Here is a 27464-nt window from a genome sequence, read left to right as displayed (position 1 = left end):
TTACATCCACTTTAAATCAAGAAAATATGAATACCTTGGGATGGGGGTACAATGTTTTTGGCTACATCGTAGAACCAGTAAGGTGTTTTTTAGTTTTTCTCCCAGTGTTCTGCTGTTTATTGTAAAATGCTACAATACCACCTCATTACCAGATTTGCTTCAATGTTAATCAAGGGATTAATCATTTGTATTCTCTTGATGGTGAATCAGCCTTTCCAAGGCAATCAGAGTGGTTGGGGTTAATTAAGTCAGCCGAGACTTGGTCTAAAATTAGTACTTTATGGAAATCAGGTTCAGAAGGATATACTACATGAATTTTACAGATCTTCAAATTGCACAGCATCATTGCTATATGCACATACCCCATCTAATAAACAGAGCTTGCACAGCGAAACGATTATTTTACAGAAAAAGCATATATACACTAACCATTAACAATGGTTACTATAGTCTTTCCATAAAGTATACTCTGCTTCCTCTAGACCAGCCATTTCCAAACTTTTTACCATACTTAAAAAAAAAAAAAAAAAAAAAAAAAAAAAAAATTCAGGTGTCAGAGAGCCCATGCTGTTAATCATTTTATATACAGCTCACAAGATATTGGCGTTAACAGTAAATTTTGGCTGTAAAAATAAGGAAGTGGTGTATTTAATATAATTGACACCCAAGGCTTTGCTATACAACGATATTATTTTCATTATTAATAATTAAAATGAAAAAAAAAATAATGGCCAGAAAATACTGACAGTAAAAGTTGTAGTGCTCCCTCACATTTAGTGAGTTCAGTGGAAAGTTTCCCCCTTACATTGGTCAGAGTTGCTAACTGTCCATATTTTTACAGGCAGTAAGAAAAGAAAACATGTTCTCCACTTTCCCTCCCCTTCCCCAGTAGCCTACAGAGCTCACACTGGGCCAGTATAAAGAGGAAAGAGGAAAGGCTGTATCTGCGGCACTTAATATCTACCATGCTGGGACTTTAAATCCACCTTAAATCCGCTGTGCTGCTGCAACAGAATCTTACACTGGTAGCCTAGTTGCAGAAGGTCTAACTAGAAGAAAGAGTCAGACAAGCAAAGAAGATGCTTCTATTAGCCAGTTACAGTGAATGCATGGTTTATGATTAGTCTTTTTCCTGGCATAAAACTGGAGTGATTTAACCCTTTCACTGCCAAGTCCGTACGTCATTCGGACCTACAGAAGTGCCCGCAGGTGGCCAAGTCAGTACGGCGTACGAACCTCCTGAACCTCCTTTCCCCCTCTCCTATAAACTTCAATGACCAAAAGCTTATATCAGAATTGTTCAGCAGACTCTGCTGAACTATTCTATAACTCTGATCAATGAATTCCAACTTGCTGATCAGAGTTATTAACCCTTAATGTGAACACCCCACCCATGCCGCCGCTTCCCTGCCCCCTGCTCCTCGACCCCCCGCCGCTCCCTTACACCTAAAAATGCCCCGCCCCCCCACTCTCCTTTCCTATCCCCTTCACCCCCTTCTTCACCCCAGCACTGATCCCCCCCCCCCCCCGATCTGACCCAACCCCCCCCCCCCCCCGCAAACCGGACACCCGCAGCCACCATCATTAGCCGGCATCCCTCCTCTGCCTCTCCCGCCGGCTTAAGGGGCTTGGGAAGACTCAGATGTGTCCCCCCTGCCAGTCCGAAAGCCCCTGTAGTGCCCCCGCACCCCCAATCCATCCCTGCTCCGAACGCATCTCTCCTCCCACCCGCCTGCAGCTTCTCCCTGCACTGAGCTGTCAGGCTGGGGATTGCGGTGCGGGGAAGGGGGGGAGCGGTTTGGGAGGGGGTGAAGTGTGGGCTTGGTATACATGTGTTTACCAACACCACCGTACAATGGATATAGGCAGTGATCGCTGCTATATCCACTGACTGACAGCTGATCATTGTAACCGCGAGTGTTACAATGTATCAGACACTCATTTTATGAATGGATGGAATTTCTATACAGATTCCATGCATTCATGTAAAATTCTACATAGAAAGGGACTATCTTCAGTCCCTTTCTCTGTCTCAAAAAAAGAGATATAGGGGTCTGTTATCTCACCAAAGATCCCCCCCCCCCCCCAAAAAAAAAAGTAAAAAAAAAAAGTAAAAGCACAAACATAGTAAGACCCCCCAGGTCTGCCCGCACTCACCCCTCCACGGTGATGGACCCCCCCCCACACTCACCTCTGCACGGTTTCCTCAGCTTCTCCTCCCCATCAACCCGATCCATCCTGATTGGCCAGTAGGAGAAGCCGGAAGACAATAGCAAATATTAATTCGCTGTTGTCACAAGTGGGTGGGTTCGGGATGCAATGCTCTGCACCCAACCTTTTTCAAGCCAATTAGAGCCTCGGGTTCCCCCCTGAGTATAAGTCCGGCACCCTATAGGGCGGCAGCACCCCAGCGCCCCTAATGGACCAGCCGCTCCTGGTAAGACCCTTTTCACGTGGAGCGGACTCTGTCAATCAGATCCACCTGCTCAGCGGCACGATCTGTCTGCTGATCCCCGCTGAGCAGGCAGATGACAGGTCCGCGTCCTCTCCGCTGATGCAGAGTGGACACGGACATAGCCCGCTGTTCTCTATGGGGATGTCGGATGGAAACGGACTGCCTGTTCATTTCCATTCGATATCATCCGATCCGATCTGCTAGATGGATGGGGAATGGGATCCCCATCCGTCTGTTATTAGGGGACTGGACTGGATTGGATGCGGGCGGGTGTAAACAGACATATGTTCATTTACATCAGCAGCTATAGAGAACAATGGGTGGTCAGATTGGGCCCGCCTGAAAACGGACAGGCAGATTCGATCGGTGTGCTTGTGTGAATGGGGCCTAAGGCCTTGTTCACACAGGCCATACACAGCGTACCTTTACAGGGATGCACAGGTGTTCCGTGCATCTCTCTGCAGGCAGTCCCATTGATGTCATTTGGGATGTAGCACCTACACGAACAGAGCCGTTGCTCCCAATTGTACATCCATGAAGGTCCGCATGCATGTCCCTGAGCTCACACTGTCTGCATTTGGGGTCATGTACCCACACCCACATGGATGTCAGATTGGGAACAGTAGCTATGCCTGTGCAGCCGTTTCATCCCAATTGACATAAATGGAACTGCCTGTATGGGGATGCATGGAACACCTGTGCATCCTTGTGCAAGTAAACATGGCCCTCAATAGGTGTACACTTTAGTATGCCACATGTGAACGATGCTTTAGTAGGAATTTAGCAAGAATTTTGTAAGTTATGTTGTGTTTATGTGCAATATTAATGATTTTAGTGTATTTTTTGCAAAAATATTGTTTTGATAAACATTTGCGCAAATATCTTTTAAAAATCAGTAGCACCTTCTTTCTATTCTACTGGCCATGTGCTGTCAGAAAAATGGTTTGTGGGGTCTTTTACAAATTCTGAAAGCTGTAAGTGAAAAATGAAAACCTCCAGATTTTTTGCAAAGTTTTTGGATACGTTCGATTTCCACCATTTTGCAAAAAGGTGCAATTTAAAATTTACAAAGATTTGTTTTTTATTAACTCCATACAGGTTAAGCTTTTATATTAATAGGGACTTCTTTTTATTCTAGAGGTCATATGCTTTCAGAAAATATATGGTTTTGCGGGTCTTTCACAAATTCTGAAAGCTGTAAGGGAAAAATGAAAACCTTCAGATTTTTAGAGAAATTTGCATATTTACATTTTTGCGTAAGTTTATTTTTCACCATTTTGCAAAAAGGCGCAATGTAAAAATTACAAATATTTGTTATTTATTAACTCAATACAGGTTAAGCTTTTATATTTAGTAGGAATTTTGTAAAATTTGCTCTGTATTTATCTGCTGATCATGATTTAAGTGTATTTTTAGCAAAAATATTGTTTTGATAAACGTTTGCGCAAATATCGTGGAACCTTAGAAATCAGTAGCACCTTCTTTTTATTCTTCTGGTAATGTGCTTTCAAAAAATATATGGTTTGGGTTTTTTCGTACAAACCTTGAAAGCTAAAGGTGAAAAATAAAAAAACATAGGAAAAATTGCAAAAATGGTCTGGCCACCTGAGTGTACAAAATGGAGCACAGGGCTTGGCAGCAAAACGATTAATGTCAAAGGGGCATCCCATTTAGAAATATAAGGGAGATAAAGCTGATTTCTCATTACTTTTTCAGAATATGCACAACTGAAGTGTGTAGCTTTTTTGGTTATTGTTTTTAAAGTAAACCTGCCACTTTCCCAAAACACTACAATAAAGGGTATTTAGGTTATATAGTCATGCCCTGTCCTTGTGGGTTTTTTCACGTACAGGACAGCCAAAGAATGGCTGTTTTGAAACTGCGAACTTTCCAAAAAATCAGGCCTCCCTGTTCAGAGAAAAAAGACATAGTCAACATGTTATCAAAAAGCATTATGCCCTGTACACACGGGCGGACTTTTCGGCATCAAAGGTCCGACGGTCTTTCCGACAGACTTTTGACGGACTTCCGACAGACTTTCGAACGAACGGACTTGCCTACACACGATCACACCAAAGTCTGACGGATTCCTACGTGATGACGTACGACCGGACTAAAATAAGGAAGTTCATAGCCAGTAGGCAATAGCTGCCCTAGCGTCGGACTAGCATAAAGACAAGTGGATTTCTCGATAGGAACTGGATCCGGCGGAGTTCCGGCTGAAAGATTCGAAACATGTTCCAAATCTAAAGTCCGTCTGATTTTCGACCGAAAAAATCAGCTGCAGGTCCGATGAAGCCCACACACGGTCGGATTGTCTGACGGATTCGTCCCGTCGGACCAGTCTGGTCAAAAAGTCCGCCTGTGTGTACACCGCATTACTTTGGGGGTGCACATTACCATTAAAAGTAATTGAAAATGTATTTTCCCCTTTAAAGCCAGTTATATCTGCGGGCTGTCTACTCCTTCCACAGTCATGCATGCTTTGGCCATATGGTTTTTGGCCGTGGAGGAAGGAGAAAGTACAGTGGTAACATATCAGGGGTTCTAATCTTATATACTTTGCCAGTCACCTTTAAAATTTTTTAGTATGGCTGTTAAGCATAGTAAACTGTGTTCAGTTATGAATGAACACAGTGAGTGATCAGTACTGATCACACACTGTGTTCATTCAGAAAAGGAAGGGGTCTGTAAATGACATATTTACCTGCCCCTTACCCTATTCTCCATTCTGAACACGCACCCCCTGTGTGCCAGGGGGAAGCCAACAGCGATGAGCGGGGTGCCCACAGCAGGGGTAATCAGATGTGGGCAGGACAGGGAGGAGGATCTGTGTGGTGGGGGTGCAATTACAGGAACAATATCCTGTGTGTCTCCCCCCTGCAACAGCTGAAAGCTAGCAGTGGGGGGGAGAGGTAAAGAAACTGGCCTTTCAGCTGCTCTAGAGAGAGACACACAAGGCATCGTTCCTGTAATTGCACCCCCATCGCACCGATCATCTTCCCTGTCCTGATCACATCTGATTCTCCCTGCTGCCGTTCCCCCATACAGGAGGACTCGTGGTACCCCCCTATTGGCGGCCCTGCCCATAGACACACGGAACCTCAATCAATACAGCTTTAAGTTCTGCATTGTTGGGTAGCTATGATCTGTAGGTTCCTGAAGATCTACTTATTAAAATACATTTTTTTTTAGCTGTTTTTTTTCCCTTTTTGTTCTCTCTTGTTAAGCTGGTAATATGCAGATTTTTATTTCACCCTTTCAACTAGTTTACCTACTACCACACCATATGTGGACATATTTTTGAATAGAACTAAACAAAATAAGATTTATCCAAATATTCCACCTTATCTCAACTTTTTAGAACGTGTTGATTAAAGTCTTGTTGTGTATGGCTAGCTTAGTATAAATATTATGTCCAAAACCAAAAGATATGCCCTTATCAAGTTGTCCTAGGAACATTTCCAGCCAGTATATTTCACAGTGACATTTTTTAGTCTGCTGATGTCTTTTACTGCCTCCCCTCAAGCCAAGATGGTATCTAACAATAAAAGCTTGTAAGCACAGAAAGAATTGATGCTTCTCTCACTGACTGAACCACACGTTTAGCTTTTGCAGCGTATCCACTCTTTGGCAGATGTTATTATAGATTTCTCATTCTTGCTTTTAATATATCTCAACCAGGGTGGATTTCATTTGAATTGCTTGTAAAAAGGCTTGATTTAAATCATCATTTTTAAAGAGCAACTGTCATCTCTGTCCCACAGCGGCTCCTCCTCTGACCCACTGGTGACTCACTGACAGTCCTAATTCACTTTAATGGGAGGGCTGGTGATGCGGCAGTGACACAAAGTGAGGGATGGGGTGGCAGCAGGTGAGTGGATGCCCGCTAAGGGGCGCTGCCATGATGGATCTGAAATGACAGGTGCTCTATAAATGTAGGGACTTATTCTTGCTGGTAGTTCAAATCTTTAATATTTGCAAACAAAATGAAGGTTTCCTATATAGAATAATAAGCTATCAGGTTAGTGAAACAGCGATATCACAACCGATTCAATCATACAGTTTGTAGTGTACATAGATTTGCAAAACAATGGGATAAAAGGAATATTCCTGAACTTTGTTTTATCTCATGGTTGCTGTGAAATTGTGTGAATGCATCAATGCAGTGCATGTTATCTCTGCTTGCTGAGCTTGGATTCATTGAATGAGTTTACCAAAAATGTAAATATTGCAGAATATACAGCCTCATGCTATATAACTAAGCTCCATTTCATGCTTAAAAAACTAAATTAATAATGTAAAACTATCTTTAGATAGATTTTTACTCCAAAATCATTTTATTAAAATGTTTATAATGGTCTTCTGCGCTACTACTAGTAAATACAGTGAAATAAAAATAAATGAATATAGTAAAATAAAATTAAGGTGGAAATGCAGCAAAACCTAGTAGTGTTCACAAATCCACAAATAAAATGACAATTTACAGTGATCTTGCACATATCCTACAAGCCTCCATATATGAAATCAATCACACATTTTTTTATTTTATTTTCCAATATTTTTATTGAAAAAAATTTTGAGATAACAAGAGTAGCAGGTAATCATAGATCTACATTCGGATTATTGCTCTGACAAATTTCCAGATACCTAAGGTATAATTAACAAGGTCTAGTAGTGTACATAAGCATACAATATTCATGGGATGTTTTTAGATTAGCCCGCTGGGCAAAGAAGGCCCAGTAGGTAATATCAAACAATATTAAGCATGTAGTTAACTTAGCAACATTTAGTTCTAATCAGTATTTAAAAATCTTAACCATGTGCACTAACTTACAAAAACCTGAGTATGGTACAAAGAGGTAGGTTAAGGGAAGGGAAGGGAGGGGTCAAGAGGGGATAGTGGATAAGACATAGTAGGGAACTTTTGTACCATTTCCTGAGCTTATCAATATCAAAACTTAATGGAGTGCAAAAACAAGTATTGGGTTTAAATTGCATGTAGAAGAAGAAGGTGGAGGGAAAGAAGAGAGGTAGAAATACAGAAAAGAGAAAGAGGAAGAAGAGGAAAGAGAGGAATTCAAGAGGGTCAGCCCAGAGCTCATTAAGGAACCGAAATGTAACGGATCCACGGGTCCCATATTTTATCAAATTTTTCAGAGTTGCTATGAAGTATGTGGGTGAGTTTGTCATTTACCATTATCCAGTAGATTTTGTTTTTGACGTAATCTAGAGGAATTAACCAGTTGTTTCCAATGCCGTGCCACTGTAATCCTTGCCGCTAACTATATATATATATGATTAATTTAGTTGATTTCCTGGGTACCTCTTCGGGCAGTCTATGGAATAAGGCCACCTCTGGGGATCTACGGATGTTCACCCCTGTCACAGAGTTTATTAAATTAAATACCCTAATCCAAAACCTAATCACTGCCACCAAATATGATACATTGTCAATCACACATTTTTTAAAATATAATAATGTGAAATAAATTGCATACTATGTGCATCCAAATAGTGACCCAATCAATTAAATATGTGCAGTGAAGTCCATAAGCAAAACTAATCCAATTCTTCAAAGTAATGAAGATGAAGCATCAATAGAACTTGGTGATTTATCCAATAGGTGAAACGACAAATTTCCCTTCCAGGATCCAGGATCAACAGTATGCCTTTTACAGTCACTTCTGGATACTTTGATATAACACTATGTTGATTCTCAGCACCCAATAATAACAAACTGAAGGGGAGCTGAATAGTCGATAACAGGTAAACAATAAACACCATCCCCGCTAAACTCGTCCTTGATACGGACCTGTGTAACTGTATAACTGGGAGTGGAATGGCGCCATTTGCTGGCTAGTATGAAAGTGTGTGGGGAAATGTTTGTATTTATTTGTAAAGTTTTCTGCCATACATTTTGATAAACTGTAACCCTTTTGTGAGTAAAAAATGTAAGATATCCTCATAAAGGCTCTTTCACACGGGACGGATCCATGATGATCCGCCCCGTGAACATCCGCTTGCTCAGCGGGGATCGCTCCTCCAATCCCCGCTGAGCAGGCAGATGACAGGTCCGTCACTGCACGTCATCCAATCCCCTATGGGGGATTGGATGACGATAGACCGTAGAGTCCGTCGTCATCCAATCCGAAAACGGATGGAAAAGTAGGTTTTTCCTTCATTACACTTTTTCAAATCGGAGCGGGTCGGATGTCAGCGGACATGTCACCGCTGACATCCAATGCTCCATAGAGGTCTATGGAGGGTCCATTCAGGTCCGCCTAAAAAACTGACAGGCGGACCTGAACGGATCGTTCGTGTGAAAGAGGCCTAAGGGTTTTGAGTATTTGTTTGTGTATGTAAAGGTTGTTATTTTTTTTTAAATTAAAATAACAAACATTTTATACTTACCTGCTATGTGCAGTCGGTTTGCACACAGCAGGCTGGAACCTTCTCTACTAGCATCCTCCATTGGCACTGTCCCCTCCTCCTCTACTGTGTCAGCCCACCTTATAAGGTGCTTGGTAGTGGGGTAGACGTGCAAACTCACTCCTGAGCCGGGCTGTGTGCTCCACCCCACCCCTCATTCCCTCACATGCTTTGAGTGACAGCAGCAGGAGCCAATGTTTGCGAGAGCAAGGAAAGGGGAGAGAAGAACGGAAGCACTGCACAACTCTGGATTAATTGAGAACTTTGGTAAGGCTGCATTCACACCTGAGCAGCGTGATTTCAGGCGTATTTTATTTGAGCATTTTGATAGTGTATTACAAGCGTCTTTCAGCTTCAGGCGTTTTTGTTTAGCTAATAAAAAACACTAAGGGAAGGAGAGGTGGCAGAGATTAGGGGTGGAGAGCTGCTGTTTGAGCAGAAAACGTGCAACAAAATGCTCATGCCACAAATTTTCTGGCTTTCCCATTGAATTCTATGGGGTCCATTCTGCAAAATAGAAGCTCATGTACTTTTTTGAGCAACAGATCTTTTACTTCAGGTGACAGAACACTCATATGTGAACAGGGGCCATTAGAAATGAATGGGATTTGGCTTGTTGAGTGTTTTAGAGCTACGAGCTTCAAGCAGAAAATCGCTCAGGTGTGAACACGGCCTTAGTGTTTAACATGGCATAACTATATAGGTCTGAACCAGAAATAAAAGATTTCCCATAATGCAGTAGGCTCACCCCCAGCTGGAATTAAAGGAGTGGGTGAACACAGACACGGATGTTTAAATTACTGAGGTTGTTAGTTATTGGACTTTATTAACTGCTCTCCCATTGAGAGGAAAGTAGGTGAAACAGTAAACTGGTTATTTTTAGAGACTTTAACAGCTGCTCTTTAAAACCACCTTGCTTTTTAATTAGACCAGAGTTCTTTTATATTTGTGGTGTAGCTGTGTGCAGCATAATACACTTGAGGGTTCAGTAGCAGCTGGATAATTTTATTTTAAAGGGTTACACAAGGCAGCATCTTTTACTAGATTGCTAAAAGGATATCTGCCAAGTATGATAGAAGTAGGAAGATAGAAGAGACATGCCACAGATAGACATAGACATTGCCAGGTTTATTTAAGTAAATCCTCGCCGTCTGGAGCTAAACTATACAGTAGACTCCTCTCTATACAGTGTGGTGCTGGTCCCCAACACCCACAAAACATGTGGTAAAGCAAACCTTTTTTTAAATCCAAACAGAGCTCCTCTCTCTGATTCCCTTCTGAGTCTCAGGTCAGAGCTCTCCTGTGCTCTCTTCCTGCTCATTTAAAGTCCACCTGACTCATCCGCACCGAAACCAAGCCTGCCACAGAGGCTGCAAAAACCCGGGCTGGATTCCGGTTCAGTCTCTTACACGCATGCAAGGTGAAATATACCGATTATCCCTTACCTCACCTTGCATACCGTCACATATCCTCCCCCTCTGCTTAAGCCCCTGCGGCTGTGCAATTGTCCCAAGCATACAGTGCATGCGAGAGAGGGCATCCACATTGTTTTGGAGCTTGCCCGGCCTATGCTCTACTGTAAACTTAAAGGGCTGTAAAGCCAGGAACCATCTTGTCACGCAGCCATTTTTCTCCCTGTTGTCACACATCCACTTTAGGGGAGCATGGTCGGTGACCAGCTTAAATTACCTCCCCAACAAGTAATACTTCAGGGAGTCTAAGCCCCATTTAACATCGAGACACTCCTTTTCGACAATGGCATAGTTTTTTTCATGCTTGTTCAGTTTCCGGCTCAGGTATACAACCGGGTGCTCCTCACCATCTCTGTTCTGGGATAGTACAGCCCCTAGGCCCACCTCAGAGACGTCCGTCTGTACCCCAACCTCCTATGTGAAGTCCGGGGTCACTAACACCGGTAGTACACAAAGGGCCTGCTTTAATTTCTGAAATGCCTCCTCAGCTTCAGGATTCCATTTGACCATGACCGACCCACTAACCTTCGTCAGGTCGGTCAGAGGGGCGACAATTGTGGCAAAGTTGGGTATAAACCATCTGTAATACCCTGTAATGTCCAGAAAGCCCCAAACTTGTTTTTTGTTTACCAGTTGGGGCCATTTTTGAATTGCCTCAATCTTATTGGTCTGAGACTTGACCAGTACCCGGCCAATAACGTACCTAAGGTATTTGGCCTCCTCTAGGCCTATGGCACACTTTTTTGGGTTGGCCGTGAGACCTGCTTCCCTAAGGGAATCTACCACTTTTTGTACTCGGGGCAGGTGCGATTCCCAATCTGGGCTGTGGGTGACCACATCGTCCAAATAAGCGGCTGCATACAGTTTTGTCCATCATGGAAAGATGCAGGGGACCCATGCAGGTCAAAAGGCATCTGCTTGTGCTGAAATGAGCCCTCAGGAGTGGAAAAGGCAGTCTTCTCCTTGGCCGATTCAGTTAGCGGTATTTGTCAATTGCCTTTCGTTAGGTCTAGGGTTGTTATGTAGCGGGCCTGTCCCAACCTGTTCACGAGTTCGTCGACCCGAGGCATCGGATATGCATCGAACTTGGACACATTGTTGACTTTCCTAAGTGCCATCAGGTTTTGGGACCAGCACTATGGGGCTCGACCAATCACTGTTGGGACGCTTCTATCACGTCCAACTCTAACATATGTTTGATTTCCTTCGTGACTGCCTCTCGTCTGGCCTCTGGGATTTTATATGGCTTTACATTTACACGAACCCCAGGTTCCGTCACTATATCATACTGGATCACCTTGGTCAGTCCGGGTAAGGGGGAGAAAAAGTCTCTATTTTTGTACATATACGCCCTAACGTCACTTTGTTGTGCCACGGATAGGGAATCCGTTATGGGAACGTCAGGTGTTACCGGTACCCGGTCCGTTGGAGGCGGGGATGAGGCCAGTAAAGTCTCTCTGTCCTTCCAGGGCTTTAAGAGATTTACATGATAAATTTGTTGTGGTTTCCTTTTCCCTGGCTGGTAGACTTTGTAGTTTATCTCCCCTACCCTTTCAACAACCTCAAAGGGACCCTGCCACTTCGCTAGAAACTTAATTTCCACCGTGGGAACCAGTACCAATGCTCTGTCCCCGGGCTGAAAGTACAGACCTTGGCACCCCAATCATAGACCCTCCTCTGGGCCTCCTGGGCTCGCTCCATATGTTCTTGTACCAGGGGCAGGACAGCTGCGAGATTCGATCCTGCATCAAGGAGACATGCTCTATGATGCTTCTATATGGGGTGGCCTCTCCTTCCCATGTTTCTTTGGCAACATCTAACAGCTCCCTGGGATGTCTACCATACAAGAGCTCAAAGGGGGGAATAGCCTGCGGATCATCTCGTATGGCAAACATGAGATATGGTAGCAAAAAATCCCAATTTCTCCCATCTTTGTTGATCACCTTTTTCAGCATACTTTTCAAAGTTTTATTAAATCTTTCCACAAAACCATCCATTTGTGGGTGGTAGACAGAGGTACGGTGATGGGAGATTTTGTATAACTTACACAGTTCCTTGGTAACCCTGGGCATAAATGGGGTGCCCTGATCGGTTAAGAACTCTTTTGGGATCCCCACTCGACTAAACACCTGGACTAACTCCTTGGCGATAGTCTTAGCAGAGGTGTTATGCAAGGGTATGGCCTCAGGATAGCGCGTCGTATAGTTCAGGATTACCAAAATATGCTGGTGACCACGGGCAGACTTCACTTTCTGCCCCATCAGGTCCATGCCAATCCCCTCAAAAGGGACCTCGATTATTGGTAGACGGACAAGGGGACTATGTAAATGGGGCGACAGTGCCGCCATTTGGCACTCGGGGCATGATTCACAGTACTCCCTGACATCTGCATATAACCCAGGCCAGAAAAATCTCTGGGTGATTCTCTCCCTGGTCTTTTCGATACCGAGATGTACCCCCATTACATGATCATGAGACAGGTCTAGCACCACCCTACGGAAGGATTTGGGAAGCAGTAGCTGTTTTACCTCGTCCTCTCCGCGTTTTACCACCAAACACAGTAAATTGTTTTTAAGGGCTAAAAACAACTGGTTCCCCGTCCACCATCTTAACATTTTCTCTGGCTTTCATGAAGGTGACATCTTGCATTTGTTTGATACAGAAATCCTCTCTCCTGACCTCTAAGTTGGGTACCACAGTCTGGCTACTCTCATTGTCAGGGTCAGAGATGTTCTCCTGTTCATTACCCTCGGGCTGGGAGCTAGCTTCCAGGTCTTCTGTCTCCCCAGCCATGACAGGGAAAGGAAGAGGATCTCCGGCTTCCTCCATCCCCCCCAAAATATTGACACTTTGGGCCCAATTTGGACATTTTCGCTTAGGGGTGTACTCACTTTTGTTGCCAGCGGTTTAGACATTAATGGCTGTGTATTGAGTTATTTTGAGGGGACAGCAAATGTACACTGTTATACAAGCTGTACACTCACTTCTTTACATTGTAGCAAAGTGTCATTTCTTCAGTGTTGTCACATAATAAGTTATAATAAAATATTTACAAAAATGTGAGGAGTGTACTGGCTTTTGTGAGGTACTGTATATATTGTGACGGGATCCGAGGTGAGGTAATGGATAATCGATAATGTGAGATACCGGACTTTATACTGGCATTTATAAATTAAATTGCAAGGTAAAATGGCACATTCTGTTGGATGCAATCACTGTCAACTGAAAAGTCTTTTTGAGTGGTTGTGTACGATTGCTTGATTCTAAATCAGTTGCATGAAAACACTTTATTTTGGCTTTATTTTTAGACCTGTAAATTCATATTCTGCTTTTTTATTCCAGAATGGGTGGCCTGTGTTCATTCTAAGTTCCTCGTTGTGTGCTACCTCCACGATGTGAAGAATGTTTTGCAGCTGCGTGATCTTGCCACTGGCCGCCTTATTAAGACTTTACCATTGGATGTTGGCAGCATTGTAGGATACAGTGGTCGGAAGAAGGACTCAGAGATCTTTTACCAGTTCACGTCATTTTTATCACCAGGTGGGTGCGCTCCCATTTTTGTTACTACATAAAACTGTCTTAAAAAAATAAAATGAATACAATAACTCATTTCAACCAACCAGATATCAGTTTTAGCATCTGTAAACAAGCCTGTCACTAAAATGCATAAGGACAGAGAAAACTTATTGTTTCCCTGTTTGTCTTGAGTGTCTTCTGTGAGGTTCCAGACTTGCTACTGATGCAGTCCAATTTGGGAGCACTATCACTGGGTTTCAGGAATGCCACTTTGTTTTATGTAATCTTTTTACGTACAGTTGTGAGGCTGAGTGATGCATATCAGAGATGTAGTAGTGTTATATGCAAGTGAAAGAGAGTTGTTTAAGAATCTCATCAGTATGGCATTCACATCACCATCACATGTCTGCATCAGATTTTCAGGAGGATGGAAGAAATGTCAAAGTACCTGCATGAGTGGGTTCCATTGAGTAGCAACTATTGTTTAAACATATGCTGCAGGGGTCTCAAACTGGTGAGCTGTTGTGGAACTACAAGTCCCATCATGCCTCTGCCTGAGGGAGTCATGCTTATAACTGTCAGAATTGCAATGCCACTTGGGACTTGTAGTTTCGCAACAGCTGTCAAGTAATGACAGTACTTCTAATTTATTAGAATTACTTTTTTGAATTTCTACTGATAACATTTTGTAAATCAGGCTTTGAAAGACTTCCTTTAGCATGCTTTGAACCAGAAACCTAATTTTAGTGTCCTGATAAATGAGAAAAATATAGAATAAATTAGTAATTTATAGCAGTTCTATTCGTTTTAATTATATTACTGGTTGGGTTGGAGGGGAAAAAAGGAGTATTTACAAGCTACAATATTTTCCTACATATCTTTCTTTAGATTTGTTTTTACACCTGCCCTAAGGTAGTTATAAAGCTTAAACATTTTTTATGCATTCCTTGCATTAAGGTAACATGAACATGTGTCCCACTGGAAGAGTTTACCTCTCTTCCTGTTTTGCTGCCAACTAGAAATTTTGGATCAACCTTTGATTTCATTCCAGGGGACAATATTGATAAGGGCAATTAGAGTGTGTGCATTTCCCTAATGAGGACCCAGACAGCAATAACAAGACTGAGAAAGACCTCTATCCACTCCAGAATTTAAAAAAAAATGCTTTGTGGTTTTGTGATTAGTATTGTTTTAAAAGTAAAAAATAAGTATTTTTTACTGTGTTTTTAGCAGCATTAACTCTTATCTTCTGTGTAAGAGGAGAAAGAGACAGCAGAGCATCGCTTACTTTTATATCTCTGTCAGTCAGTCAGTACAGGACTGGGCTAAGGGTGTGAAAACATTGGCTGGCACAGTTTTCTACAGTACAGGGCAGGGCATAGAGTGTGGAAACTACTGTCGAGCAGAGTTTTCAAGGATGTTAGTCACTGTATGTGTTGGCACCGTGTGTGTCGACATGTACAGCTGCAGTCCTACAACGGCAGCACTGAGAAGGGTGACAATGCTTTGCCATACTAGTGGCAACTGAGTGAGGGTTTAAGGGAGAGATTAACATCAGTTTTGAGAGACATCTGCTATCGTTCAGAATTCATTGACTGGTGCAGTTGACCATCTTCTAACCTGCTATAAACGTATATGGGAATTCAAAACCATATGTCATGGACAAAACCTGTTAGCGCTAGCTCTAAAAATTATCATTTTAGAAAAGGAAGTACAATACACACAGGCAAAACTGGGCTGAATCGCCAAGTAATATATATTTTTTGGGAATATTAAGTGCAGTGCTAATCCATATTGTGTGTGTATATATTAGAAAAATGTGCACGTATGCAAACAGTAAGTATAACACATTGGCGGGTGAAGTTAAATCACAAGTGTTTAGGTAGAAATCAATTTTGAAATTGAAGATATATTCGACCTCTGAAGGCTAGGCCACCATCCAGTAAGAAGTCACCATAGATAGTGAATCCACCACCAATGAAAAAAAAATGGATATTCTTACCGGACTCAGTGGACCCAATGTCAGTGGCACAGAGTCAAACAGGCATGGAACTGGGATTGTGGTCACTCTCAGGAAATAACATGAGAGGTCAGCTTCCGTTCAACCTTGTCACCGGACCCAATCATGGACTCCACCATTTATAAAAGAAAAAGGGCGGCACATAGTGTAAAACCATCAACTAAGGGTTTTATTGTAAAAGGTAGAACACTCAAATCAATGATGATATAAAGAGGCAAGATAAGGTATGTGATCACAAATGCATCCAAGAAGTGCAGTAACGTGGAGCTAGTTCAGTCTACCCTGTTTCATTCAATAGAACATCAGCTGGGGCGTAAGCCAGCCCCACACACACTGCGCATATATATAAGCTATAAAAATGTTATCTAATTAGAAAAATTGATAAAAGCTGGTCACGATACTGACATATACTGACATCCAGTGTGCACACCACGCCTCGATATGAAAGCTGGTATACAATGAAAAACCAACAAAATGGCATCGGTTACATGAACCAACCCTCAATTTGACAGTGGTCCATGTGATCTCGAAATCTCAAACAGAGGGGCACAGAATCAACACACGCCACCTTGTGGAGATCTAGAAGATCACCAAAATGCCAGCAATGTTTGTACAGCTAAAATTACTATCGCTAGCAGCATCCAAATTAACTAATAATAATCAATGAATCTAACGCAAAACCTACATATTATGAATTAAACAATATGTATAAATTCAAAAAGGGAAACATTTATGTAAAAGTCATTATAAAAACCTCACATAAAACCTCCTTTGGAAAGGAGCTCATGACTCTTTGAATAGTTTCATGACTGAGCTGAATAATAATAACCAAGGTATTTCTTTAACTTATTAGGCCAGTAGAGAGAATATCCACTTTCTTGACTTAGAGATTATGTTAAATAATTGCCAACTTGAGATCAAAACATATTTTAAATCTACGGACCGTAATGGTTACATCCCAGTTGACAGCTGCCATGATAATGTATGGCTGAAGTCTGTCCCACGAGGACAATTTCTGCGATTGCGACACAATTGTACGAATATTTCTGATTTCAGGTACCAATCTCAGGTTTTGAAACACAGGTTCCTTGAAAAGGGCTACCAGGCCAGTGAGTTGGATATGGAAATACACAAAGTGTCCCTTCTGGAGAGAAAGACACTACTGGGGGACAATGTACAACCGACCAATTGTGCTGATTGTGCTGGAATCATATATAGAGGTGCACCTCCCATGAGAGGAAGAATTTTTACAGAATATCATTGATCCTCTGGCACATATTTCCTTCCTTTGTAATTTGAAGGGTTATTATTCCTGCCGTAGGTGTAATGTGTGTCAAGTGAACACCTGTGGCAGGAGAAAGACTAAAGACTTTGAATCCACTACTACTAATCGTATCTATCAGACAAGACATTCCACCACTTGTGCCACTCGGTTTATAGTCTATTTGCTCACTTGCCCTTGTAAGAAGCCAAACGTGGGGCGTACCATACGTCCTTTTTCTGTAAGGGTGAATGAGCATATAGCAAACATCAGGAAGGGTAAGACCAACCATAGTGTCCCTAATAGGGATGAGCCGAATACCCCCCGGTTCGGTTCGCACCAGAACCTGCGAACGGACCGAAAGTTCGCACGAACGTTAGAACCCCATTGACGTCTATGGGACTCGAACGTTCGAAATCAAAAGTGCTCATTTTAAAAACTAATTTGCATGGTATTGTCCTAAAAAGGGTTTGGGGACCCGGGTCCTACCCCAGGGGACATGTATCAATGCAAAAAAACTTTTAAAAACTGACGTTTTTTTGGGAGCAGTGATTTTAATGATGCTTAAAGTAAAAAAAAAAAAAAAAGTGAAATATTCCTTTAAATATCGTACCTGAGGGGTGTCTATAGTATGCCTGTAAAGTGACGCGTGTTTCTCGTGTTTAGAACAGTCCCTGCACCAAATGTCATTTTTAAAGGAAAAAATCTCATTTAAAACTGCTTGCGGGTTTAATGTAATGTCGGGTCCTGGCAATATGGATGAAAATCAGTGAGACTAACGGCATGGGTACCCCCCAGTCCATTACCAGGCCCTTTGGGTCTTGTATGGATATTAAGGGGAACCCCACACCCAAATTAAAATAAGGAAAGGTGTGGGGCCACCAGGCCCTATATACTCTGAACAGCAGTATACAGGCGGTGCAAACAAGACAGGGACTGTAGGTTTGTTGTTAAGTAGAATCTCTTTGTAATTTTGAACGGGTACATTTTTAACGTGTTTAGCTCCAGCCAAAAAAATCTTTTTTAAGCTTTTTGGAAAACATAGGGAAGGGTTATCACCCCTGTGACATTTGTTTTGCTGTCTTTCCTCCTCTTCAGAAGATTTCACCTCACTTTTTGTCCCAATGGATTGGAAAGCATCAGTGGAAAGGAGAAATGTTTTTCCCATATTAACTCTTACAGGAGAGAATTTCCCTTCCTAGGGGTAGATTTCATCTCACTTCCTGTTGTCTCCTTCCGTTTGCAAGTAGGAGTCGTTTGTAAGTTAGTTGTTTGAAAGTAGGGTCCTGCCCTATATACTCAGCAGAAATTTGGGCCTTAGGTGTTGCTGTGGCCACAACACTGTAAGCCCTCACTTGGCCCTGCTGTGAAATATTAGATCAAGAATTGTAATTACATGCCCCTGTTGAACAGGAGCTGAAAAATTAGGCCTTAGGCACTGGTGCTGGTGCCACAACACTGCAACCCCTCACAGACACTCTAGTTGGAACGCAGGAACGAGCCCTGCTGCAAAGTATTGCATCAAAAATTGTAATAACACGCCCCTGTTAAACAAGGGCTGAAAAATTGGGCCTTAGGCACTGGTGCTGGTGCCACAACACTGCAACCCCTCACAGACACTCTAGTTGGAACGCAGGAACGAGCTCTGCTGCAAAGTATTGCATCAAAAATTGTAATTACACGCCCCTGTTAAACAGGGGCAGAAAAAATGGGCCTTAGGCACTGGTGCTAGTGCCACAACACTGCAACCCCTCACAGACACTCTAGTTGGAATGCAGGAACGAGCCCTGCTGCAAAATATTACATCAAAAATTGTAATTACACGCCCCTGTTAAACAGGGGCTGAAAAATTGTGCCTTAGGCACTGGTGGTGGCGCCCAGAACCAAAAATGTTCTTACAAGCTATTAGCGTGATGATTGAGGAGGAAGAGGATAACTACTCAGGGATAGTCACTCAGCATCAGCATAGGCAGTCTTTGAAGGGATCTGAGATTTCAAAAAAAATTATTCGGTTACATCAGCATCAGGTGCTTGGTAGCTGGTGGTGATCCAAGACTGATTCATTTTTATGAAGGTCAGTCGATCGACCGAGTCAGTGGACAGATGCACCCTGTGATCGGTTACCACGCCTCCAGCAGCACTGAATGTGCGTTCCGAAAGAACGCTGGATGCAGGACAGGCCAGTAGCTCAATTGCATACTGTGCAAGCTCTGGCCAGTGATCCATCCTCAAGACCCAGTAACCCAGAGGATTTTCGGTGGGAAAGGTGTCCAAGTCTGATCTTGCCCCTAGGTATTCCTGCACCATGTAAAACAGACGCTCGCGATGGTTGCTGGAACCGATCATACCTTGGGGCTGCGGACCAAAAAATTGTCTGAACGCATCGGTCAGACGGCCACCTTCTCCACCGCTCCTTCTTTGACTGACCGAAGCCTCAGCAACACGTTGTCCAGAAACAGGAGTTTGTAACCTCCCAGTCTCTGGAAACGCGTTGCACAGACCTTTCTGCAAGGCCTCCCGAAGATGTTTCATCCTCTGCTCCCTCTGCGATGGCAAGATAAGGTCCGCAACCTTACCCTTGTAACGTGGATCAAGGAGGGTTGCCAGCCAGTATTGGTCCTTCTCCTTGATACCACGAATACGAGGATCCTTACGCAGGCTTTGCAGGATCAGGGAGGCCATGCAGCGTAGGTTTGCTGAGGCATTCGGTCCGGAGTCCTCTGGGTCACTAAGGACAACATGGTCCGCAGCCACCTCCTCCCAGCCACGTACAAGTCCATGTGTTTCTTGGGACTGATCCCTTAAAGACTGCTGCTGATGCTGAGTGCCAGGCTCCACCTCCATACTGACACAATCTTCCTCCTCCTCCTCCTCCTCCTCGTCCTCTTCCTGTGTGATCGGCGGGCACGCAGGAACACTGTCTGGATAAAGGGGGCCTTGAGAGCTAAGGAAGTCCTCCTCTTCCTGCCTCTGTTCTGCCTCAAGTGCCCTGTCCATTATTCCACGCAGCGTGTGCTCCAACAGGTGGACAAGGGGGACAGTGTCACTGATGCATGCACTGTCACTGCTCACCATCCTCGTGGCCTCCTCAAATGGTGACAGGACAGTGCATGCATCCCTGATCATGGCCCACTGGCGTGGGGAAAAAAACCAAGCTCCCCTGACCCTGTCCTGGTGCCATAGTCGCACAGGTACTCATTGATGGCCCTCTGCTGCATGTGCAGCCGCTGCAGCATGGCCAACGTTGAGTTCCACCTGGTGGGCATGTCACAGATTAGGCGGTTCTTGGGCAGGTTAAACTCCTTTTGGAGGTCCGTCAGCCGAGCACTGGCATTATATGACTGGCGGAAATGCACACAGACTTTCCTGGCCTGCCTCAGGACATCCTGTAAGCCCGGGTACCTGCCCAAGAACCGCTGCACCACCAAGTTAAGGACGTGAGCCAAACAGGGCACATGGGTCATTTGTCCCTGTCGGAGGGCAGAGAGGAGGTTGGTGCCATTGTCACAAACCACCATTCCTGCCTTAAGTTGGCGTGGCGTCAACCACCTCTGAACCTGCCCCTGCAGAGCTGACAGAACCTCTGCCCCAGTGTGGCTCCTGTCCCCCAAGCACACCAGCTCAAGCACCGCATGGCATCTTTTGGCCTGCGTACTTGCGTAGCCCCTTGAACGACTACGGAGCACCGCTGGTTCCGAGGAAGAGGCCATGGAGGAAGAAGAAGAGGAGGGGGTGGAGGAGAGAGGTGTGTCACAATCATTAGCATTTTGGAGGCGTGGTGGCGGAACAACCTCCAACACTACTGCACCTTGTCCTGCATCCTTCCCAGCTGCCAGCAGAGTCACCCAATGCGCCGTGAAACTTAGGTAACGTCCCTGTCCATGCCTGCTGGACCATGAGTCAGCGGTAATATGCACCTTACCGCTGACCGCCCTGTCCAGCGAGGCATGGACATTGCCTTCCACATGCTGGTAGAGAGCCGGAATCGCCTTCCGTGAGAAAAAGTGGCGTTTGGGTACCTGCCACTGAGGAACCGCACATTCCACAAACTCACGGAAGGGGGCAGAGTCTACCAACTGAAAAGGCAGCAGTTGAAGTGCTAGCAATTTTGCCAAGCTAGCATTCAACCGCTGGGCATGTGGATGGCTGGGAGCAAACTTCTTTCAACGGTGCAGCAGCTGGGGCAGGGAAATTTGCCTGGTACAATCTGACGTCGGTGTACCAAAATCAGATTGCCCACAAGTACTTGGCTGTGACACACCTAATTCTACACCTTCATTCCTCTCAGTGCAGGTCTCAGAGAGGACTGAAGGTCTAGTGGGGTTGGAAATCTCAGCTGATGAGGAGCAAGGAGAGGTCCTCTTTGTTCTTTGGTGTGGGTCTTTTAGATACGCTTGCCAACGAACTGCATGGCAGGTCAACATATGTCTGGTCAAGCATGTGGTACCCAAGCGGGAGATGTTTTGGCCACGCGAGATACGCTTGAGACATATGTTGCAAATAGCAGCGGTGCGATCTGATGCACTCGTCTCAAAAAAGGCCCACACCAAAGAACTTTTTGAATAACGCGCAGAGACTGCAGTGCCCTGCACATGTGGAGCTTTGGGGTGTGATGCAGTCAATGTGCTGCCCTTAGGCTGGCCCCTGGAGGGCATCCTGCCTCGTTGGTGATGTGCCGCCTCCTCCTCCTCTCTCCTATCAGGCACCCACGTTGAGTCAGTGACCTCATCATCCCTTCCCTCCTCATCACTGGAGCAAACCTGGCAGTATGCTGCAGCAGGGGGAGCATGACTGCCAGATTGCTGTCCTTCTTGGGCACCCCCTCTGTCCGTGCTCAAGTTACTGCCTTCATCGAGCTCAGTATCATCATCAGAGCCTTCCAAACGCTGGGCATCCTCCTGGAGCATGTACCCAACACTGTGATCAAACAGTTCGAGGGACTCCTCAGGAGGACATGGTGGGGCTAGGGAAGGAGTCACTGATGACATTGAGCTGAGGGAAGAGGCCGCTGCTTTGCCAGACAAAGTACCCTGGGCATGGGTGAGAGAGGATGAGGAGGATGAGGACGGCTTGGTCATCCACTCGACCAAGTCTTCCGCATGTTGCGGCTCAACATGGCCAGCTGCCGAAAAAAAGGCCAAGCGTGTCCCATGGCCACGTGCTGATGAGGATGCACCGTCTCCACGACCAGCACTAGACACACAGCCTGCTTGCCCTCTCTTTTTGGCTTGTGACTGTCTGCCTCTCCTTCTTGGCCTTCCAGACATACTAATGGCCTGTAGCTGCACTAAGCTGGGATATATATATATATATATATATATATATATATATATGTGTACTGATACTGCAGCTAGCAAAATCAACTGCCTGCCTGTAGTATGAGAACACCACCAACCTTCTACAGGTAGCTTTAGCTGAACACTGTGAGGTGGACGCACCCCACTAACTTGTAGGTTTAGCTGAACACTGTGAGCAGGACGCACTGCACTAACTGTAAATAGTCTAGCTGCCTGACTGTGGTACTAATAGGATCAAAAGAACACCAGCAATTTTTTTCAGGTAGCTGTATTTACTGTAACAAGACAAGCCTGCCTGTCAGTAAGAAGATAACAGAAACGGATCTAGCTGAACACTGTGAGCAGGACGCACCCCACTAGCTTGTAGGTTTAGCTGAACACTGTGAGGTGGACGCACCCCACTAACTTGTAGGTTTAGCTGAACACTGTGAGCAGGACGCACCCCACTAACTTGTAGGTTTAGCAGAACACTGTGAGCAGGACGCACTGCACTAACTGTAAATAGTCTAGCTGCCTGACTGTGGTACTAATAGGATCAAAAGAACACCAGCAATTTTCTTCAGGTAGCTGTATTTACTGTAACAAGACAAGCCTGCCTGTCAGTAAGAAGATAACAGAAACGGATCTAGCTGAACACTGTGAGCAGGACGCACCCCACTAGCTTGTAGGTTTAGCTGAACACTGTGAGGTGGACGCACTGCACTAAATGTAAATAGTCTAGCTGCCTGACTGTGGTACTAATAGGATCAAAAGAACACCAGTAATTTTCTTCAGGTAGCTGTATTTACTGTAACAAGACAAGCCTGCCTGTCAGTAAGAAGATAACAGAAACGGATCTAGCTGAACACTGTGAGCAGGACGCACCCCACTAGCTTGTAGGTTTAGCTGAACACTGTGAGGTGGACGCACCCCACTAACTTGTAGGTTTAGCTGAACACTGTGAGCAGGACGCACCCCACTAACTTGTAGGTTTAGCTGAACACTGTGAGCAGGACGCACCCCACTAGCTTGTAGGTTTAGCTGAACACTGTGAGGTGGACGCACTGCACTAAATGTAAATAGTCTAGCTGCCTGACTGTGGTACTAATAGGATCAAAAGAACACCAGTAATTTTCTTCAAAATACTGTAACAAGACAAGCCTGCCTGTCAGTAAGAAGATAACAGGAACGGATCTAGCTGAACACTGTGAGCAGGACGCACTGCACCAAATGTAAATAGTCTAGAAGATAACAGGAACGGATCTAGCTAAACTGAATACAGTGTATATATATATATGCAACACCTGGGATGCATATATATAGACAATACACTTTAAGTGCAGCTAACTGACTGACTGTCCTGCCTAATCTAGCTAACTCAAATCAAAAGTCACTGTCTGTCTCTCTCTCTCTCTCTCTCAATGAACGCCGGAACACACACTACACAGGGCCGCCGTGCAGGCGGCCTTATATAGTGTGGGGCGTGTACTAAATCCCCTGAGCCATAATTGGCCAAAGCCTCCTTGGCTTTGGCCAATTACGGCTCTCTGTTAACGCGGCGCTGTGATTGGCCAAGCATGCGGGTCATAGTGCATGCTTGGCCAATCATCAGCCAGCAATGCACTGCGATGCCGCAGTGAATTATGGGCCGTGACGCGCCACACGAATTTGGCGCGAATGGCCCATAAAGTTCGGAATTCGGCGAACGACCGAACAGCCAATGTTCGAGTCGAACCCATGTTCAAACACGAAGCTCATCCCTAGTCCCTAAACACTACCTCCGGTATCATAACAAAGATCCGACAGGTACTCAGTTTCTAATCATAGTTCATACCCGATTGGAGGGGAGATTCTAGCATTAGGGGGGAGTATCACGTTTAGAAAGACTTTGGATATATGAGTTAAAATCTTATAGGCCATTTGGAATGTATGTTGATTCGGACATTAATGCCTTTATTAACCACTTCAGCCCCGGAAGGATTTACCCCCTTCCTGACCAAGCCCTTTTTGCGATACGGCACTGCGTCGCTTTAACTGACCATTCTACGGTCGTGCGACGTTGTACCCAAACAAAATTGACGTCCTTTTTTTCCCCACAAATAGTTTTCTTTTGGCTGTATCTGATCACCTCTGCGATTTTTATTTTTTTGCACTATAAACAAAAAAAGAGCGACAATTTTGGAAAAAAAAAAGCAATACTTTTTACTTTTTGCTATAATAAATATCCCCAAAAATATATTAAAAAAAAAAAAATTCTTCCTCAGTTTAGGCCAATCTGTTTTCTTCTACATATTTTTAGTAAAAAAAATCGCAATAAGCATATATTGATCGGTTTGCGCAAAAGTTATCACGTCTACAAAATAGGGGATAGATTTATGGCATTTTTATTTATGGAATTTTTTTTTATTAGTAATGGCGGCGATCTGCGATTTTTATCGTGACTGCGACTTTGCGGCAGGCAGTTCGGACAATTTTGACACTATTTTGGGACCATTGACATTTATACAGCGATCAGTGCTATATAAATGCACTGATTACTGTGTAAATGTCACTGGCAGGGAAGGGGTTAAACACTAGGTGGCGATCAAGGGGTTAAGTGTGTTCCCTCAGTGTGTTCTAACTGTAGGGGGATGGGCTCACTAGAACATGACAGAGATCACTGCTCCCGATCACTGGGAGCAGTAGATCCCTGTCATGTTGCTGGGCAGAACAGGGAAATGCCTTGTTTTACATAGGCATCTCCCCGTTCTGCCTTTCTGTGCAACGATCGCGGGCCACCGGAAGACATCGAGTCCGCGGGACCTGTGGGCACACTACCGCGGTGGGCGCGCCGCTAGCGCGCGCCCGCTAGCCGCCGATGACGGAGTGACGTACGGGTATGTGGTTTTGCGCACCTGTGCCATTCTGCCGACGTATATCGGCGCGAGCCGGTTGGCAAGTGGTAAATAAAGCCTGCGTTTTCTTTCTTTTTTAGCTTACACCAGGGTGTTCATGTTTTTATGTGAGGTTTTTAAAATGACTTTTACATTAACTATCCCCTTTTTTAACTCATTCATATTGTTTAATACATAATATGTAGGTTTTTGCGTTAGATTAATTAATTATTATTATTAATTAATTTGGATGCTGCTAGAGATGTTAATTTTAGCTGTACAAACATTTCTGGCATTCAGGTGATCTTTTATATCTCCACAAGGTGGCGTGTGTTGATTCTGTGCCCCTCTGTTTGAGATTTTGCGATCACATGGACCACGGCCAAATCGAGGGTTGGTTCATGTAACCAGCACCATTTTGTTGGTTCTTCATTGTATACCAGCTTTCCTATTGAGGCTTGGTGTGCACACTGGATATCAGTATTGATCTTGATGCCGTGTGTGACCAGTTTTTATCAATCTTACTAATCAGATGAAATTTGCAAGCGTTTATATATGTGCAGTGTGTGTGGGGCTTGCTCATGCCCCAGATGGTGTTCTATTGAACGAAACCGGTCAGGTAGACTGAACTAGCTCCACATTACTGCACTTCTTGGATGTATTTGTGATCACATTTCTTATCACGCCTGTTTATATCATCATTGATGTAAGTGTTCTATCTTTTACAATAAAACCCTTAGTTGATGGTTTTACATTATGTGCCGGCCTTTTTCTTTTATGAATGGTGGAGTCCATGATTGGGTCTGGTGACAAGGTTGAACAGAAGCTGACTTCTCATGTTGTTTCCTGAGAGTGACCACGTTCCCAGTTGCATGCCTGTTTGACTCTGTGTATCCATTAAGGCACGGAGCCCTGGCTAGGTCCCACCCCCTCTCTCCTCTCATTGGCTCACTGACTTTGATTGACAGCAGCGGGAGCCAGTGGTGCTCTGCTGCTGTCTCAGCCAATGAGGTGGAAAGTCCCGGGCAGCTGAGTCTCTCCTGCAACATCGCTGGATAGAGACAGGCTCAGGTAAGTATTAGAGGGGTTGAAGGGGGCTGCTGGACACAGAAGGTTTTTTATCTTCTGCCTTTACAATCTCTTAAGTGGTAAGGTAAAAAAACCTTCTGAATTCAGCCTCCCCCCCCACTTACTTGTCTGAGATCCATCTAGATCCAGAGATGTGCATGAGAGAAGCAGCTTTCCTGAGTGTCTCTCTCCTCATTGGCTCCATTCACAGGAGTGTGGCTCGGAAGGCTTGCTATTGGGAGCACTCTGGACCCAAAAAGAGGAGCATCGGGTGCTCTGTGCAAAACCATTGCACAGAGCTGGTAAGTATAACATGTTTGTTATTAAAAAAAAGAAATCGCTCATACTGGACCGTGCCCCACTATTTAGCCAACTTTTTACTTCGGGTCTCCTATCGGATTGTACATGTTGGGGGTTTTGTAGCTTATTGGTAGTGCAAAACAGTGAGTTTACTCCATGCCAGAAGTACTTTTCAGGGCCTTTTCTGCCCACTTTTATTTAAAAGAAAAAGTTCACAAATGAAAGTCTTCCCATGCAGGGGTCCTCACCATCAATGTAACCAAAACATAGAATTCAGCCTCTGGGGTCTCCTTTGCAGCTTTACTGCTCTGGCCTTACGCCTAGGTCCTCCAGACCATCTAACCCACAGTTCCAGTGCTCATGCACATCTCTCACAGGCTCGTACCTCTGTCTGTCTTGACCTGGACAGTGCGGTGCAAACGTGCACCTCTCACTGCTCCCTTCACACACTGACCCCCTCGGGAGGGTGGGGCCCTGGCCTCTAACTCTGTCTCTAACATGAAGCCAGCATACACCTATGCCATTAGTGTGCTTATTTCCTGGAAACCCTGGTCCAGATCGCCATATTAAACAGTGGCACTCCGTAACTACTCAGATACACACTGGCAGTTTACTGTGTCATCTTCTCTTCAGTATGTCTAGCTCCAATCAGTATATTTTTAGACAGCAACTACTGTTCCAAAAAAAGAGGATTAATGCTTTGAGGTTGTGGGGAGCATTTAGAAATCTACCTGCTGAGGCACTTTAGCATCCAGACCTCATGAAAATGTCTAAACCAGGTTTTTTTAATA

At 44.4% G+C, this 27464-nt stretch overlaps 1 protein-coding gene across 1 annotated transcript in view; it reads left to right on the top strand.

Moving 5' to 3' along the window:
• The window catches only part of PREP (prolyl endopeptidase), a 212816-nt gene that overhangs the window by 109309 nt on the left and 76043 nt on the right, over nucleotides 1-27464 (top strand). Inside the window, exon 9 of the mRNA XM_073627010.1 lies at nucleotides 13702-13899. Within this exon, the coding sequence (XP_073483111.1) occupies nucleotides 13702-13899 (198 nt within the window). The remainder of the gene's footprint in view (nucleotides 1-13701; nucleotides 13900-27464) is intronic.

The sequence above is a fragment of the Aquarana catesbeiana genome, linkage group LG04 (assembly GCF_042186555.1).
Source record: "Aquarana catesbeiana isolate 2022-GZ linkage group LG04, ASM4218655v1, whole genome shotgun sequence".
Taxonomy (NCBI): Eukaryota; Metazoa; Chordata; class Amphibia; order Anura; family Ranidae; genus Aquarana; species Aquarana catesbeiana.
This window is presented reverse-complemented; position numbering and strand designations above follow the sequence as displayed.